This window comes from Mesitornis unicolor, unplaced genomic scaffold, assembly GCF_000695765.1.
Source record: "Mesitornis unicolor isolate BGI_N332 unplaced genomic scaffold, ASM69576v1 scaffold2234, whole genome shotgun sequence".
Lineage (NCBI taxonomy): Eukaryota > Metazoa > Chordata > Aves > Mesitornithiformes > Mesitornithidae > Mesitornis > Mesitornis unicolor.
In genome coordinates this window covers 811-19,461 of record NW_010179213.1, presented here as the reverse complement: position 1 = coordinate 19,461, position 18,651 = coordinate 811, and the positions used below count along the sequence as shown (strand labels likewise).

Here is an 18,651-nt window from a genome sequence, read left to right as displayed (position 1 = left end):
AATGAATGTTCTGGTTTAGACCTGCTTCTATGGATTACTTTTTTTATGGACTAAAACAAACTGGAGAAGGGAGAATAAGAATGAGCAAACTCAGACTTAGCTTTTCCAGCCAAGTTTCTAACCATGGGAAAATGGGCTTTCACACCTACCATTCTGCACCTAATATGAAAGAGACTGGAAAATTATTTGACCAAGCTTTTTACCCACTTAAGTCTTCTGCAAAGTACCTCTTCCAAGGCAATAATGCAGTTTCAAATGCTTGTGAGGTTTAAGTGTGGTGCAAGAAGCGACATCTCCCTCAGGGAGCAAGTGTATCTTCCTCACAACATTGGTAGCCACGGCTGACCTGAGATACCAAAGTGCTGAGCTGAGAATTTGTTTTTCTTTCCTCTCCCTCCTTTTGGGAGAAGATGCTTTATTGGATGAAAATTTACAAATGAGTCACTGTCTAATGCTATCAGCTGTATTTTTTTAATTTTTTTTTTTTGTTACAAGCATTGTTACAATGTGTATTGTGCTGTGGGTACGTAGATATTTATATATCTGGCCATGAATAATGCCAGGTAGTTAAACGTTGTAAGAGACCATTGCAGCCGTGGAAGAGCTGGGTGCTGAGTGTGTCCCTGGGACAGAGGGATATTCTGCTAGCTCTGTACAACGTAGAATTTGACCAATCTGAGCTAGTCAAGTAGACAAATAAGCTCTTTTTAAATACGTAGCACTCGTGGGTTGAAATTACACCCCATCATCCCTCCCATACTGGGAAGGAGAAAAAGAAACTTGAAAGTTGCCATCTTTGGCCTGTGTGGATAGAGGTGGGAGTGAAGAGATGGTCCTAGCTCATTGCTCCCTTGTCCTTAAAGGAGAGGGGCGAGAAGGACTGGAGGGGGTGGGGGGAAAGGGAAGATGGATGCAGATATATGGGGGGGTGAGGGGTGGGAAACTTGCCAGCTTTTTTTGGGTTGTTGCCCTCTAAAGGGCTCGGTGTGAAGAAGACTCCTGCTGGTGTTAGCAGCAGGGTCTGCTGGTAGCTGTGGATGAAGGCATGACTGATGTGGGGGAGTTGAAAATGTGTGCGGGGAACTGAGAGTGAGTGGAATCTGGTTTTTCATTTTCAAGCACGGGGGAACCTCGCTAATTCGCACTAACTATTAGTGAGGAGGTGCAATCTACCAAATTTTGCGAATTAGCGAGTAAATAAAACCAAGACTTACCCACTGCAAACATACCGATCACTTCTATTGGCAAGCGTAGCTTAGACTTGTTTGTGATGCTACCGTAGCGTACTAATATCCTGCAGTATACCTGTAATTCAGTGAAGTCTTCCTGATGCGAGACGTCACTCTGTATTTTAAGTAGCTCAGAGAAGGGAGAATTAGCGAGGTTCTTCTGTAATTTTGTTGAGTCAAAGAAATGAGATCGCAGCAACGCAGTATTGCTTTGTAGTGCGAACATACGAAACATTGTTTTTTCAGAGTAGTGTGCAATCTATTTTTAAAAAAAAAAATCTCCGTGGATTTTTCCGCAGATTTTCCGCAGATTTCCAGTGGCCCCACTGATACCTTATCCACTCATCACCAAGGTTCGTTTACATTGTAGGCTTTGACAATGACTATGTTTACTGCTAGTTGCCAGATTTGTGACTCTTGTCCATCTGATTTTTTTATTTATTTTTTTTTTTCACTCATTAACATCAGCCTGTCAGGTTTGGTACTGCAGAAGGACTTTATTTATCTCTTGCAAGACCGGTTGAAAAATTCTAACCTTCAGCTTTTCTCTTGTTTTCTCCTATGTCTGTACAGATGGCTCTTAATGCTTTTCCTCCTGTCCCCCTTGTTTTTTAGGAGGATATAAATGCTATAGAAATGGAGGAAGACAAAAGAGACCTGATATCAAGAGAGATCAGTAAATTCAGAGACACACACAAGGTAGTATTCTTGTTTTTGCACTTGATACAAATTAGGCTTTTTCAAAATCCAAAAAAACCACTATTATAAAATCTAGCATTACATTACAGTATCACTTAAAATTATGTTTATATTAGGTTTAATATACATATAGTTCTTGACAAGTCAAAAAAGACAACTACCACGTTAAAGTGGCCCGTGACATCTTTATGCTAAGACTTTGATTGCTACTGAGTATTTTGCAGTCTTCTCACTTTAACGTGAATAAAGGCAACTTAAGTTTCTACACATACATTAAGTCAAGCTATTTGTAACTAAAGGCTAAACGGGGCTGCAGTATAAGACATACACTTGAGTGTGTTTCTGTAGGTATATTTGTAACATAATCCAAGATTTTATGAAGAGTTGAGACGTGAATTAAATTTAAGTCTTTTATTTTAATAATTCTAAGTTAAGAGTGGGGGAAGATTAAAATTAGGTCAGTGGTTACCAGACTTACCAAACTTTAGATGCATGGAAGAACTGTAAATTCCCATAAAGCTAATCTATTCATTGACCCCCACCATTATGATAGAGATCATATGGTGACTAATGCAAGATGAAACTCACAGCTTGGAAAGTAACATGGAATAGGATGTAAGTATGAGCTTCTGTTTTTTATTATACTTATGGATGCCCCCTCAGAAAAATATGCAAAGGGGTAACTGGCTTGGAAACGTTTGTGCACATCAAGTCCCACCTCAGGGTTCCCACTCATAGAAGTTTCCATTACTGCTAGTGCATCTGTGAATGTTTCTGCTTTGGAAAATTATACTTGTGGGTAGTAAAGCACAACCATGCATGTGATGTTCTTCTTGTAATGTTTAGCTTAAAGGTGGTACTATTTTTTTCCCCCCAATGAGACTGGAATGGTCCTTGGCCTAGGGAATTATCGGCAAGCTCCTCTTTTGAGCACACACTTACATTTCCAAATACCCCCCAAATCAACGTTAAAGAAAACGTTGAAGGTACAGCAAGGTGAAGTATGCCCGTGTTACTCAGCTTTACCACATGCAGTCACTGGAGATGGTACCGTGTTTTCCCGCAGCTGTATCGATGTAAACACAAGTGACTACACGTTGTTGTATGTACACGTACTCAGTATTTCTCATTACTGAAGTTGTTGGAGATAAAAGTCTGGGGAAAAATTCGAGGAGAAATCATCTGGAGAAGCTCAGCAATTGAACGCGAAACTGGTCAGTGGTGAAATGTCAGTAGAATTGTGTTCAGTTCTGAGCCCCAAGTTGTCACTGGTACTAAGATGCAAACAAGTAATAAGATGCAACAACAACAAAACAACCAACAAACCAACCAAACAAAAAACTTGCTTCGTTATTTCAGAAGCTGTTGGGCACTTTACTGCCTTTAATCTGTATTATCGGGGGGGGGGCTATTTTGGATTTCTTAACATTTAAAATTACCTGAAAGTAGTCATTGTGTATATTGGATATGTTTAAAAGGGGCTGTTGAATCGTTAGCAGCTGGCTAGTGAGCACAGTGAACCTTTGCATGTTTTTGGTATGAGTTTATAAAACGATAACCGCAGACTGTCAGGGTATCAGCATTGAAGGGGGCGTCCATTTACAGCACGGACGAGTCTGAAGAGAGCTCAAGGTAAGATTTATAATTCTTCTACCTGTTCATTTCTGTTCATTACTTCAGTATGTCTGATATTGTTTCCATCCCATTACCCCTTCAGATTCTCTTATTTAGGCTGATAGAAGTTGATGAGGTCAGATTTTGATTACAAAATAGAGCAATTTATTTTTTTCAATTGGATTTTAAGAAAGTGGACCTACAAAATGGATTTTAATACACCAAGACTTATGTATGTGTGTATGTTTAAACGTTTGATTATATTTAAAAAACAAACAAACAAACTCCAAACCACTCTCTTGAGAAATCATTTTCTCGCCATGAAAAAAGTTTTTGAGTGGCAAAAAAGCAGAAGTTCAACCAAAGAAATTTCTAGTGGAACATCTAAGATAACCTGTAAGTATCGACCACTTCAGTATGTAAACTTTTCTTTAAATGTATATGAAATTTGAGGTAAGTTGGATTTTTAAAAGTTGACCACCTAGTTTAACATCTGGCCGTACTGAGGTTTAACACTGTAAAGCCCCCTGGTGAAATACAACCCTGTAGAAATTGGTTTTCAGCCCAGTGTATACTGTAGAATCTAAGCTCTGGTTTTTTTTCATATCAGTTTTCTACCAATTCCTCCCATTTTTAGTCCCTTTTCCTTTTGTGATTTCAATGTATCCAACATTGGTTTGCCTGTATTGTGCTATCAATGCAGTGTAGTTTCACTGGATACATTAATCACTAGTGAATTAGCTTTATTTCTGTAATCCTTTGTCGGTTCTCTGGTCCCTGTGCCTATGGCAGAAGAAAACTTACCAGGTAAGATTGCTTTTTAAAGTTGTCTTAAATGCTTTGTTTAAAAGAAAAGAAAAAAAAATAAACAACAAACAAACCAGACAAAATGCTGTTTCATTGTTCCAGTTTTTAATTTCATTTCAGTGATGGTAAACGTGGAGCCAAAGGGGATAAACCTGTTTATTCTGCTCAATATTTGTTCAAAAAAGTGGTATTCTGGCATCCGTCAGGTTGAAATTTGGTATATTTGGTTGTTATTTGGTATATTTGTGAACCGTGTACTTGCTCTTCCTCCCAGAAACATAGCTTATAGGCAAGGTTAATCCAGTGTTGGCGGTCCATGTCCTAGCACAGCATCTGTAAGTTAACACATAACAATTGCTTCCAAGGATGGATTTATCTATCATTCTGTTGATGTATTTTCTATTGTCTTATAGGAATTCTGGTCATAGGAACTGTTTCTAATTGAAAAAAAAGTGGCAATTTTGTACAAATTTTAGTAAAACTGTAGCAGGTAACCCTTTAGTTTCTGTGTTTCGAAAGAGCTATTTCCAACCTTTTTTTAACTCTCTCCATCTTACAGTGGTGGAAGTTAAGGATTGCATTCTGCAGAGTCCAGTTCTTACCAATGAACTGTTAGAACTTTTGTAGGGAGGGAAAAGGGGAAAGGTTGCAGCTCTCTTCACTGTTTAACCACATGCACCACGTGTAAGTGGATAAATTTCTTTACCCGAGTTTTCATATAGGACGGTTTTGGTCTGCCAAGACTTCTTGGGAAACAACTCACTGTCCCAGTAAGCATTACACTGGAATGTATTTTCCTAGTTGAATGGATTTAATAATATCAGCTAGCAGTTCACTTTGCCTGTACCCGAGTGGCTAATAGGGCCAACGGAATTTGTTGCCCACCTGAATCGTGACTGGCAGTGCACTGTGTACGTGCGGTTTAGTCAGCTTGAATACGAGGCCAGCCCCACTCTGCTAAGGTTGGAGATTGCTGGTCTGTGTAGATCTATGCTTTTGCACGAAACTTAGTCTTGTGATTGCTGCATTTTGATTTCATACTTATGAGTTCCAAAAAAATACCCACCAAACCCTATTTAATATTTTAAAATCAGTGGCGGTTTTGGGTTTTTTTCCATTACCAGCCTTGTGTGTTGCGCCGGGGAATATCCGGTTCCTATAACTACAGAATTAACTATGAAAGTTCTCTTGTTGGTTTTTAGAAACTGGAGGAGGAAAAAGGCAAAAAGGAGAAAGAAAGACAGGAAATTGAAAAAGAACGGAGAGAAAGAGAAAGGGAACGGGAGCGTGAACGAGAAAGGAGGGAGCGTGAAAGAGAGAGGGAGCGTGAACGAGAGAAGGAGAAGGAACGGGAACGTGAACGAGAACGAGATAGGGATCGTGACCGAACTAAGGACCGAGACAGAGACCGCGAACGAGACCGAGACCGTGACAGAGATCGTGAGAGGAGTTCGGATCGCAACAAGGACCGGAGCAGATCAAGGTGAATGCACTTGAGTCGCTCTTCATTTCAGTTTTTCCCAGTGCTGTTGAAGTGTGTAGTTCAGCAGATCAGCTGCCATTCAAAAGAGAACGGGCGTTTTGGGAGGTCACGAGTAAAAACAGGAAATAAAAAATTTAGAAAATGTTGTAGTTTACGTAAATTGAAAGAATCCTTGATTGCTTCCACAGCACAGGGATTTAAAGACTGCAGTATGCAGTAAGCAACCACCCAGCCGTGACTTGAGCGTTGTGGTTTTGTCTCAAATCTTTCTTACTTTTTCATGGGTGGGTTTACTCCTACTTGAGGTTCTCTTTTGTCTGCAGTATCTTTTAGCTTAAGTAGGTTTTGCCTTTTCCTATGGTATAGGGGTTATGGGATTTTTCTGTTGTTAGGAGGTTTTTTTGCTTTGTCTTTAATAAAAGCAAGGAGATTCTTCTTTCAGTCTTAAACTGTAAATACTCATGTCAGGCTCTAGATGCTGCTTTTTCCCTGTTCGCCACAGGAAAAAATAGCTGTTAAATCACTTTGTCAAGTTGCCTGTAAACTCTATAAACGTGAAGGGTTTATTAAGCATACCATTTATTTGTGAGGGTTTTAGCTGTCACTTATTTAGGGGGACCTACTGACACAGTCTGATAAGAATTGCTATGTGCTCATGCTTAGTTTCTGTAGATACCACTATTAACTGTTAGTGCTCAAAGAACTACTTTTAGGTAAGTGGGGTTTTGAATATATTAGAAGTATTGATTTATGTCCATTGCTGTATCAACTAATCATCTTGTACAGCTGCAGGAGCAGAATAACTTGCAAGGTGCTATGAATAGTGCGTTATGCATTTGAAGTGAAGTAATTTGAGTGGAGAGAGAGGCTTCTGTGCTTAACTTTGGACTTCTTTCTTCCTTCAGAGAAAAAAGCAGAGACAAGGAAAGAGAACGAGAGCGGGAACGGGAGAGAGAACGGGAGCGAGAACGGGAGAAGGATAAGAAGAGAGACCGAGAAGAGGATGAAGAAGATGCCTACGAACGCCGAAAACTGGAGAGGAAACTGCGGGAAAAAGAAGCTGCGTATCAAGAGGTAGGCTGGGCTTCTTAAAGTTCCTCAAGGAAAAGATTGTTTCTGAGGGGTTGTAATAAGTCATCCATTATAAAATACAACATTGCTTCTCCCTCTTCTTTTCCTAAATATATTCTTAATCTTTTTACTACATTGATTGGGGCACAACATGTAAGTCACTGTCAGAACAACTTTGGGCTTCTTATTCTGGTGTTTTAAATAACGTGCTGAATTTTCATGCGGTTGGTTAAAAAAATAATCCAAACTAACTTCACAGTACTACCACTGGTCTTATCATTCTTGATATCGGAGCGTGTACTTTTTTCTTCTGTTGTAGCGTCTTAAAAACTGGGAAATTAGAGAACGGAAGAAAAGTCGAGAATATGAAAAAGAAGCTGAAAGGGAAGAAGAAAGAAGAAGGGAAATGGTAAGACTTACAGTTTTACGTGTCATTTCCCCCCCCCTTGTTCTTTGTGTCCCGTTTAGAATGGATCATTCTACTGCTGTCTTTATGGTAGAGCTCTCATGTTGTATAAAGACCACGTGTGGTTTTATGCAAACGAGTTAATAGACTTGTAACAGATGATGTCCAGTAAGTAGGAGTGCTTTTGAGAGTCTGGAAAACAAAGCCTAGTGGCTTGGTCCTGTGAAGGCGAAAGAATGAGAGGTAGGCAGTTGCAAAATACTGTGGTTTGGTCATCGTGTACTGTTACAACTGTAACCTGCGTTTGTGTCAGATCTGTAGCAAAGCTCACCATATGTTCTGTGTTGTGTAGGCTGAACTAGACCAGTCTTTTTACTTCCAAGCTGCTCATGTGCCTGAACCTTGTATAATGTCTAATATAATATTCTATAATATGTCTAAGCACGTAGTAAATTTCTGTCTCTAGTTCATTAGTTGTGAAATGCTCACAGTTACCGATGTCGTGTTTGTAAGTTGTGTCTGAAAAGACACCTTTGTGATATAGATGCTTCTGTAATCTCATAGGCTTGTGCTGGAGTGTAAAGAGGTTATTTTAAATTATGATGGTGCTGTATCACTTCATAATGCTCCCAGAGAAGGAGAGGAGACGTGACAGAGTTCTAAGTAGGAGATGGATTGGGAATTGCTTCAAAGCAAAATATGCAGAGACACAGCAAAGGGGAAAAAAATTAAATAAAATCAGAAACCAAGTTATTCTACATGGAGTCCAATTTTACCCCCTAAATGCTTGAGAGGAGAGAAAATGTTTGTGAATGACTCGAGGGTATTTTCTGTTCATAATCCTCTTGGATGCTAACTGTGGATAGCAGTTGTAGAGAGCAGTGTTAAATATTGTGCTGAATTTAAAACCATAGAAATATGTGACTGTTGGGTTGAAGATATTGCTGGGACACAGGTTAGACTGTCCTAATTTATATTCTCCTTGAAGAATGGCTTTAGGGTGTTTGTGGTTTGATTTTTTTCTTCATTTTATTGGAGTGGGGAAAATATTCTCTATCTCCCACACCCCCTTCACTTTTAGGCCTGTGCCTTAATACAGTGCTACGTGGTTTTGTTTAGTAACACAGCAGGAGAGTGGTTATCCTAGAAGTATCTGTTAGATTTCTTTCTATGCATAACTAAAATAATATTTAAAAAGCACAGCTCTTGAAACAAAACAGTACTGATAAATATGCTTAAGCTGCTGTGTTAAAATACCCAATACCAGACTTACGGATTTGAAGAACAGGAACTTCAGTCTTCTTCCGTGATGAAGAGGGGGGAAAAAAAGAAAAGGGAGGGAAGTATATTTAAAAACTCTTGGAAATGCTGATAACAGTCTGCAAATCAGAGACGTGATCCCAGGGACTGTTACAGATGCGCTGCCTGCTGTCCAACATACGATAGCAAGTTGACAGATCCCTGTAAGATGATGCAATGCAAACCTTTTCCATTTTCTGTCTCAAACTCCAGTTTGAAGCGTAGTAGATATTAAATTAACTTAATAATAATATTACTATATTTTTTAACTCTTGGAAAGAAAACCAGAAATCCTTTTATAATATTACGCTTCAATTTCTTGCAGGCGAAAGAAGCCAAACGGTTAAAAGAATTCTTAGAAGACTATGATGATGACAGAGATGATCCAAAATACTACAGGTTTGTCTTTCCTGACAGTAAAATTTTCACTGTTAGTTTTAACACAGTTGTGGGGTTTGTTGGCAGAGGCTGATGGAGTTTATAGTTGAGTGATTATATGGCGATGTAAGGGTCATATAATTATCTCAAGTACTTCAGTGTCACTTGGTAAGTGCCAGAAGGAAAAGGGAATCTCCTTACTGCTACTTGTCAATGCTTGGGAGTAGCTGCTCCTTCTTGTCAGTGTAGTGCCAAAATAAGACGATGGGGGGAGAGAGAAGTGATCAAGCATGCCTCTCAAAAATTCACAACAAGGAGCCTTCAGTTCAAGAAGGACAGGGAATTGCTTGAAAGAGTCCAGCAGGGCCACAGAGATGCTGGAGGGAGTGGAGCATCTCCTGCTGAGGAGCGGCTGAGGGAGCTGGGGCTCTTGAGCTTGGAGCAGAGGAGACTGAGGGGTGCCCTCATTCCTGGGGATCCATTTGGAAAGGGCAGTGTCAGGAGGAAGGAGCCAGGCTCTGCTCTGGGATGGCCAATGCCAGGACAAGGGGCAGTGGTCCCAAGCTGGAGCACAGGAGGTTCAAGCTGAAGATGAGGACAAACTTTGTCAGTGTGAGGGTTATGGAGCATGGCCCAGGCTGCCCAGAGAGGTTGTGGAGTCTCCTTGTCTGCAGACACCCAAAGCCCTGGCCGTGTTCCTGTGTGACTGCTCTGGTGATCCTGCTCTGGCAGGGGTTGCACTGGGGGAGCTTTCCAGGTCCCTTCAACTCCTGATATTCTGTGATTCTGAATATTCTGTGAAACTGCAAATTGTACGAAGAACAAGCTTTTTAACGCTGTAAAGGATAGGGAAGATCGTTCACCATTGGGCTAACAAAAATTTGCATCAAACTAATTTAGTAGAACTGGTTTTTGTCAAGTATAAAATAATTATTTTTCTATGATTGGCAGTCACATTCTCTGCATCTTCTTAATGTGATGGGGTAAATTCTGTGTAGTATTGTTGGGAGGTGGTATCTTAGATTCTGTTAAAATTGAGAGGTCACCAGATGCTCTTACATTTTCAATTAGTGGAAGATATGTGTATCGGGTATTTTTTGTATTGTGGTACAAAGGTTCCCATTGGAATGTTCTTTAAAGTACAAAATCCATCTTTTGTAGGGGTAGTGCCCTTCAGAAAAGGCTGCGAGACAGGGAGAAAGAGATGGAAGCGGATGAACGGGATAGGAAAAGGGAAAAGGAAGAATTAGAAGAAATTAGGCAGCGTCTTCTGGCAGAAGGACACCCAGATCCAGATGCAGAACTCCAAAGGGTAAGTAGCCGTTGGTCTGACAGGAAAAATAAAAGAGCCCTTGGTATTCTGATGGTATTGAGCAAAATCGTGTAAGAGGTCTGATATGTTCACTTTTTCTTACAAGAAGTCTAGATAAGCTGTAAGAACACTGGAAACAAACAAACTTTCCAGATCTGTGCTTGAATGGAGTCCAAAACCGAATTTGGATTAATCAGCATTTCTGATTATAATGGCAGTAGTTGCATGTATTTGTTCTTGACTAACAGAGACTTCTTCAGGAAGCAGAGGATCTTTAGATTCTTTTCAAACAGCGTTGTTTGTGAGAGAGCTGCTTTTTTTGCTAATTGTCTGTGTCATTGTAGATGGAGCAGGAGGCTGAGCGGCGTAGGCAGCCACAAATAAAACAAGAGCCAGAGTCTGAGGAGGAAGAGGAAGAAAAGGCAGAGAAAGAGGAAAAAAGAGAAGAGCCAGATGAAGAAGAGGAGGAGCCTGAACAAAAGCCCTGCCTTAAACCGACTTTACGACCCATCAGTTCTGCCCCATCTGTTTCTTCTGCTAGTGGAAATGCAACCCCTAACACGCCTGGTGATGAATCTCCCTGCGGCATTATTATCCCTCATGAAAATTCACCTGATCAACAGCAGCCGGAGGAGCATCGGCCCAAAATAGGGCTTAGCCTCAAATTGGGCAAGTTTACCTTTTATTTTAATGTTCCATATGGGATCAGAATGAAAAAATTGTCAACCTAAGTAGCCACGTAGCTTTCCAAATGCATTGTGTGTTCTGACACGCCTGTATCAAGTTGTTGTTATCCAGATACGCTGTGCTTGAATTTCTCCTATCTGGAAGATACTTTTCATAGATCTGGGGGGGAAAAAGGGAGGGAAATTTTGGCATCCTCAAGACTTGCTTTTTAGGAATGCTCTGAGCTGGAATTATTTCCACGTTCTTTTTCATCTTACTAAATCTTTAAATAGCTCTATTAAAACTCATTGCAACTTTTCATTGATGTAAGTATACATTACATTTAAGCCCTAGATACAACTTATGTTTATTCACAAAGACTGTTTCAAAAGAAAACTGGAGTTAGGTTATTTTTCCTTCCTCTTAGAGTAGCACAGTGAATTGATGACAATTGCAAATGAAACATGAGTGTGGAGTTCTGTAGTGCTTTGACAATTTTTCTGGTGTCCAAAAAAAACACCCCACTTTGGCATTTTTATAACAGAACTTGAGACATCAAAACGCTGATCCTAGGCATTCCCATATATTTATGTAACATACAAATATATATTCTCTCCAGAAATGTGTGAAGAGCAAACTAACCTCAATTGCAGTTCATGAATATGTTGTTCTGGTTTTTGATTTGTAGGTGCCTGCAATAGTCCTAATCAGCCCAATGCTGTAAAAAGAAAGAAGCTTGCTGTGGATAGTGTTTTCAATAAATTTGATGATGAAGACAGTGATGACGTGCCCCGGAAAAGGAAACTTGTCCCCCTGGATTATGGAGAAGAAGATAAAAGCAATCTCAAAGGCAGTGTCAACACGGAAGAAAAACGCAAACATATTAAGAGCCTCATTGAAAAGATTCCCACGGCAAAACCAGAGCTCTTTGCTTATCCTCTTGACTGGTCAATTGTGGATTCGGTAAGTTGATTTCTTTTAACAATTCACAAAAAAGCGTATTTTTTTTTCCAAACAAACCTTGGAACTGAATAGAAAACTGAAGTTCTTGGTACTCCAGTGGATTGGAGCAGCATCATGAAATGGAACAAAACATAAGTACTTTCTTTCTTGCTCGTATATAGTACTAATTCTGAAGTATGTTTGCTTGCTTTTGTTTGGTCTCTCCTGAATTATAGCTACAAATTGTCCAGCAGTTTTATGGAAGGGGAAAAAAAGGTCCTGTAAAAACATGTTTGAATGGCTGTTAGAAATACTTGCAGATGTCAAATAGCATTTTGCTGCTATAGGAAAATGTATCCTTTGCTAAATAGCTGTTTGGGTCTTCTAGCTGCTTCTCTGGCAGTATTGTTTCAGCACAGTTACAGTTTATGGAAATTTGTTTTTGTTTGCTTTTTTTCCAGACACTAATGGAACGTCGAATTAGGCCATGGATCAACAAGAAAATCATAGAATATATTGGTGAAGAAGAAGCCACACTAGTTGACTTCGTTTGTTCTAAGGTTAATACCTTCCACTTTCTTTGTGAAGTCTGGGTTCTGCTCCCTGTTTAAGCTGCGACAATACCTGCAGTATCTGTGTTTGAGGGCAATCTGTTCTTAGCTTCTCTGTATTCTGTGATACTGGTCAGCAGAGAATCAATATGTACGCTGATATTTTACAAGTCACCTCCTGTAATGATTATGCACAACGTGCACATGCTGGATGCTCTCTGTTAGATATAAACATACGGAACTGGATTGAAGAAGTGAGCAGTTGACAAGAGCAGTTGTTTCAACTGATAAGTTTTATCATTAGATTTCAGAGTTCAGATCCTATTTGCCATTAACATTTTTAACTTTAAAATGGGATTTGTGTGAACTTTGGGGTAAAAAGCCAGTAGCTTGATTTTTACATAATTTTTAGATGCTGTTACAGCTTTACAGTAAGCAAGTACTGAGGTTTTAGAGTTAGCATTAGAGGTCATACCTTTTAGTTGTTGCTGACTTGTTTAAACTAAAACTGTGCAGCTTCTTCCATCAAATTACAAACTAAATTCTATTAACTGAAACTGTGCAGCTTCTTCCATCAAATTACAAATTAAATTCTAGTAACTTTTCTTTTTCAATCTGTCATGACAACTCTTGGCTTTCTGTCAATAGGGAATTTCAAAAACTTTTCAGCTTTCATGGTACTTAATTCATAATGGTTTGTCTTGGTTTATCTTCTAGGGCTGCCATGTGAGAGGCAAAGCAAGTGACAGTTTTGTGGCACAGGTGGTTAGAAAGTGAAAAGCAGAAGTTGAATATTTGCCAATCTAAAATTAAATGTTTTAAGAATTGCCACTTTTTAGTTTTGACAGACAACTTATTTGGTTCTGAAAAAGAATAATATGATTAGAATACTTAATAGAAAATTCAGTTAGGAAGAATGATACAGGCAGAATTTTGCCTTTGTCTTCCATTAGGAATTCACTGTTGAAGGAAGGGGAGCTTCTTCCTTAAATTGGAAAAGCTTAATTGGAGATTTAAGAATAGCCAGCAAATACAGGACCTGTTGAATCTCTGGAGCTTCCTGGAACTTGTTCCTCAGTAACCAGCCATAAACTAGCATTCATATGATGGAATCTGATGTAGTTTAATGTGTATTTTTGCCCTGGCTAATACTGGGAAGTAACTGCTTTTTTCTCCAAAGATGTTTGTGTGGCTTACTCTTGAGTTTTCAGTCTAAAAACATTTGTTTCTTTCAGGTCATGGCTCACAGCTCACCACAGAGCATACTGGATGATGTTGCCATGGTAAGCAGAAATTGTGTAACTGGTATACTGTTTACATTATATTGAAGCTAAGAGTCAATTGTGCAATACTGTAGCAGTCTATAACAGAAATATTTGGCATTCACATAGCATGCACAGAAGACGTGCATTAGATGTGAAAGCCGTTTTGATTAAACCGATCATGTTAGCACGGACATGAATTTGGAGTTACAACATCTAGGTAGATATTCATGATCTTTGTTCAGAATTTCTCATTATTTAGAAAAGTGAAACAAACAATTCTGTCCCTAACAGTAGAGGTAAGAATCAACAGCAACAGAACTGTTATCAGAAGTATAAACTTCTATTCCGTCTCAGTCTTGTAACTAGATTTTTATAATTAGTGGTCTATTCCTAATTAGTGAGCAAAAGGTAATTTTGTGTAGAAGAGTAAAAACTTTTTTTGCCTGGTGTTGGAAGAGAGAAAGTTTATTAAATAAAGCTGTTTCACCATGTTTTCATGCACTGAAAGGTGAATAAAAACTACTTGTTCACTCTCTTCCTATAAGGAAACTTGGAGGCAAAGTTGGTCATAGGAGCCAGATTCATATTGCAAGTTAGTGGGTTGTGCTAGGTGTGACCAGTGGGTGACCTGGCGAACTTCCTGAGATGCGGTGTGCATGCTAGAAGTTTGCATGGATTCAAGAAAAGCCTGGATAATGAGCTCAAGGAAGAGAAATAGGTCTGGGGATTACTTAATAAACATTCAAGGAAGCTCCAAGCTGAAAATGAACAGAGACTAGGAAGGAGTTAAGGGAAAATACCACATGTGTATGTCCTGTTCTTGCATTCTTCCCAAGCCTGCTATTTCTCTTTCTTTCCAAGCCATTTATGGAGACGAGGATAGTGGTACTCTTTATCTCCTAGTGCTCAGCAGCTGCATTATACAAATACATAATTAGAGCCTAGTCAAGTAGGGTGATAAATGCAGGACAGACAAATTCAATGCAGTGCCTCACTCAGGTTTAACTTGTATGACGCTACCTCCACTTTGCAGTCTGATGTGTGTAGCATTAGTCTTCATAACTGAAGTGCCTGACCTAAAAAATAACTATAAAATGTGTATTCCCAACAGGTACTAGATGAAGAAGCTGAAGTTTTCATAGTCAAAATGTGGAGGTTGTTGATATACGAGACAGAAGCAAAGAAGATTGGTCTAGTGAAATAAAGTGCTCTCCTCTCTTCTAGGGTCCCATTTCAATTTTGGGCTTCTCTTTTTTTTTTTTTCCCCCATCATTCAAAGACTTTGAATTTTCTCTGTTCTCAGAGACTTGAGACCTGTATTTTTTTATGTAGAAAATGTGAATTTTTTTGTCCTCTGCTCTGAGGCCCCCGTTCCCCTTCTCAGTTAGGTATCTGAATCCTGCATTGGTTCTCTTAATAATTCACAAGGTACAATTACTGGTATGTTTTATAAGCTGCAGCTACTGTACATGCTCTCTTGGTAATTTTGTTATGTTACTTTGATTCTTGTAAATATTAAGGAAAAAAGAAAGCCCCTGTTTTGCAAAATGTTTGCACTTAACGTGGAACTATTTCAGTTACAGATGAAGACAAATGATTTTATGGCAAATTTATCAGCGGTTTGTTTTGGTTTATTTTTTTTTTCTTTTGCATACTCTCCCTCTTTTTATTTAAGGAATGATCAGAATACAATTGGGGAAAAAAGGTGGCTTGAGCTACCATCACAGAACAGCTTTGTGTATTCATTGAGTCCCCTCATCTGACTCTGGATGGAAAAGGAGTTCCCTCAGACTTTTCATTCTGATGTGAGCCAGCAGCAGTCCTGGTACTTTGTTGTCCATTTAATTACTAATGAAGCTGGGAACTTAATCTCCTGCAGATACTCTGCTTCCTTCATAGAAAGTGCAAATTGCAGGAAGTTTTTTATTCTTTGCTCAGTTAAAACAAGAGCAGGATCTCAATTCAGTAAGTGCTATTTAATGATTTATTTTTTGTTTAAACCTAGGATACCTTCTGCTCAGTTTCATTTTAGCTGTTCCCTATTATCCCTTCTGTCTCCAAATTAATCAGATGGATTTTTTTTTTTAAAGAAATTATTTTTTAAGTATTTTTTTTTACTATTTGGAAAAAAATACCTGTTTGGATGTCACTGACCATAGCAGTTGACAAAATCTGAATTACAAGTTCCCAAACAAAGCTGAAGTCTTGTTTTTATCCATACTGTTAAACTAGCCCCAACTTTTGTTTTCTACTGTAAGCAATCTGTTGTCCACAAAAAGAGGGTGAGGTTTTCCTGCCTTGTTCATATGGGTTTTTATAAATAGGCTGGTATGGTATAAATTGAGATGTACTGTAAACTGCATTTTTTATCTCATACCTGGGTAAGAAGACAAATCGATAATGTGCTGCGAGCTGTTCTGATTGCAGGAGGACTGTGTTCCTGGGAGCAAACTATCTCAAAAACATTTTTAATTTTTAAACACAATTCTTAAGAGCAAACAAATTAAGTAAAGGTGTTCCAGTATCTCTATATTGTATTTAACTGAAGGATACAGGTTGACCTGTTCAGAAAACATAACTGTGACCTTGAGTTACCAGTTCTTTGTATCTGGAGAGGACACTTGAAAACACTGTTCTTAACAAATGGGATCGTGTAAAGGTTCCACCATGTAAATATTTCAAATATTAAAAATGTATATATTTGATTTAAGGGCTGACATTCTTTTGGAGTCTTGTGCAGCATGCAATTATATTTAACACTGTTTTCTGAATGAACAAAGCGTTCACAGATCAGGGGTGGGGGGTTTTTAAACTACCTCCTGCTTTGACAGGTGACCAGAAGCCAGCAAATGCAGATGTGATCCCAGTCTGTTCTTTCTCATCCCTACAATACACACCACAAAATGTTGTTATTAACTTGAAGTGTAATGCTCAGATGTTTGTATGAGTTTGTATGGGAATATTTAGTTTTACATACTTATATGCTGCAATCTTCCTCTTATTTTTTCTGCAACTTGATATTACCCTAAGAAATCACTTCCCCATTCTCACCATACAGTTTTGCATCAGCATTTACCAAAAATTCTCCACATTTTAAATAAACTCAAAACCTGCTCTGTTTGTAGTAAATGCAGAGAAGAGGGAGTGCTTTTTGCCCTGCTAATGTGGCATTCTCTCAGTCAGTAGTAGTAGTAAAGCCAAATGTGACAAATACATTGTAATGCCACTGTGTGTGACAGATTGCCCAATGTCCTTGTTGAGATCCTTCAGTGAAAGCCCAGGTTCTGAAACTTCAGTGTATTTTCTTCTGCCCTACACCAAAGCTATATATTCACCTATTACTTTATTTATGCAGAAGCTTGTACTTTTCCTCAGGAGACTAAAGGCATCTGGGTGAGGAACACATCTAAAAGTTAAGCTGGAGTGTTAATTATCCAGGTAAATAAGTATTTAGAAGCAGTTGTGGCATATTAAAACTAATTTTGTGCAAGTTGAGGTTTTCTTCAGTAGTGGAAGGAGGAAGGAATGTTCACTGTAGCATCTCTGGCTTGGCTTCTGCAAGTACTTAAATTTTCCTCTTTCAGAATGCAAAATGTTGCCTTATAAAGTCACAGTGTTTACCTTTTACTCAAATCAGTGTTACTGCTGCTCAGTGATAACAGAATGTATTGTGTATGTGATGCTGGGGGGTAGAACACCAATTGCACACTCCTGAGAGATCCTTAATACAGCGGGTAACTTTCCTTTGCTAACTGTTTGTCTTTTGACATGCAGTAACAGAATTATTTCAAGGTAAACTTGGCAAATTTGGCGTAGAAAAAAGCCTTTTCTGCCAACGTAACATTTTACTGTGTGGTTTAGTACACGCCGTGTTACATGAATGAATGCACAAATTGAGTTTACTGAGCATGAGACCCATTAGCAAAGTACTTACGTTGCCACTGGGTATTCAGTGCAAGGTGCCATAGTGTGATACATTCTGTGATAGAAATGTTCTTCAGAAGTTACACAGAGCGCATGGGAGGGGGGAATACCTATATTTATACAACAAAACTGTGTATGCTAGTTATTGAAATGGACTTTACTGTGGGAAGATGCTTTACGTGTTAACACATGGCCTTAGTGGTCTGATAAACATCCTGGATAATTGCCATTCAGTGTTGTCTGGAATAAGAGAGTACAAAATATGAAGTATCATTGTTTTCATTAGTATGCGCTGAAAAGAAGTGGGAGACCACAAACAAGTAAGATCCGTTACCAAGAATTGTATTTTATATTACCCTTGATTTGATAAGAGACTTTTGTTGTTGTTGTTGTTGTTGTTAGAATATTTAACCTGTTCATGTACTGATTTGGGCTTTCCAATTCGGGCATTTCCTTCCTTCCCTTTAAACAGGAGCCTGCACTAAAAATAACCATCTAGGCAGATGACTGTGGCTCTAAGAGTGGGCAGGGGGAAGGCCCCAACCAGTAAGTTTTGTTTCTTGCTGAATTCCTGTTTCTTACTCCTAATGCTTCCCTGTTTCTGAGAGGGAAGCAGTAGACCTTTCGTACTTTTACTGTATAGAGCTGCTAGCTAGCTACTTGCAGGAGTAGTAGTTTATAAAGGGGATACACTTAAAACTGGAAGCTGTTAGCTTTTTTTGTTAGAACAGGGTCATCCTTTTTCATATTCTGCACGTTTTCCTATGTAGGAACATAGGATGTTGTACATGCAGACTCACAAATCAGTACACAGCTGTGCAGTGTAAGGTATTGCATTTCATCAATCAAACCAATATCAATAATAGAGAATAGTCTAGTAGAGCTGTATGTTTGTTTTTTCCTTAAAGTGACAAATAGTTCTATTTGGTTAATGGCGAGGCATCACCTTTGGTCTAAAAATGCCTTTTAAGTGCATTTCTTACACATACAACCTACTGAAACTTG

General features: G+C 38.8%; 1 protein-coding gene across 1 annotated transcript in view; it reads left to right on the top strand.

Moving 5' to 3' along the window:
- Positions 1–15,235, top strand: part of RBM25 (RNA binding motif protein 25) — a 25,754-nt gene extending 10,519 nt beyond the window's left edge. Inside the window, exons 7-18 of the mRNA XM_010182675.1 lie at positions 1,529–1,582; positions 1,845–1,928; positions 5,552–5,832; positions 6,738–6,906; positions 7,223–7,312; positions 8,934–9,007; positions 10,148–10,298; positions 10,643–10,967; positions 11,653–11,927; positions 12,368–12,466; positions 13,693–13,740; positions 14,834–15,235. Coding sequence (XP_010180977.1) covers positions 1,529–1,582; positions 1,845–1,928; positions 5,552–5,832; positions 6,738–6,906; positions 7,223–7,312; positions 8,934–9,007; positions 10,148–10,298; positions 10,643–10,967; positions 11,653–11,927; positions 12,368–12,466; positions 13,693–13,740; positions 14,834–14,926 — 1,743 coding nt within the window. The 3' untranslated portion in view covers positions 14,927–15,235. The remainder of the gene's footprint in view (positions 1–1,528; positions 1,583–1,844; positions 1,929–5,551; positions 5,833–6,737; positions 6,907–7,222; positions 7,313–8,933; positions 9,008–10,147; positions 10,299–10,642; positions 10,968–11,652; positions 11,928–12,367; positions 12,467–13,692; positions 13,741–14,833) is intronic.
- The last annotated feature ends 3,416 nt before the right edge of the window (positions 15,236–18,651 follow it).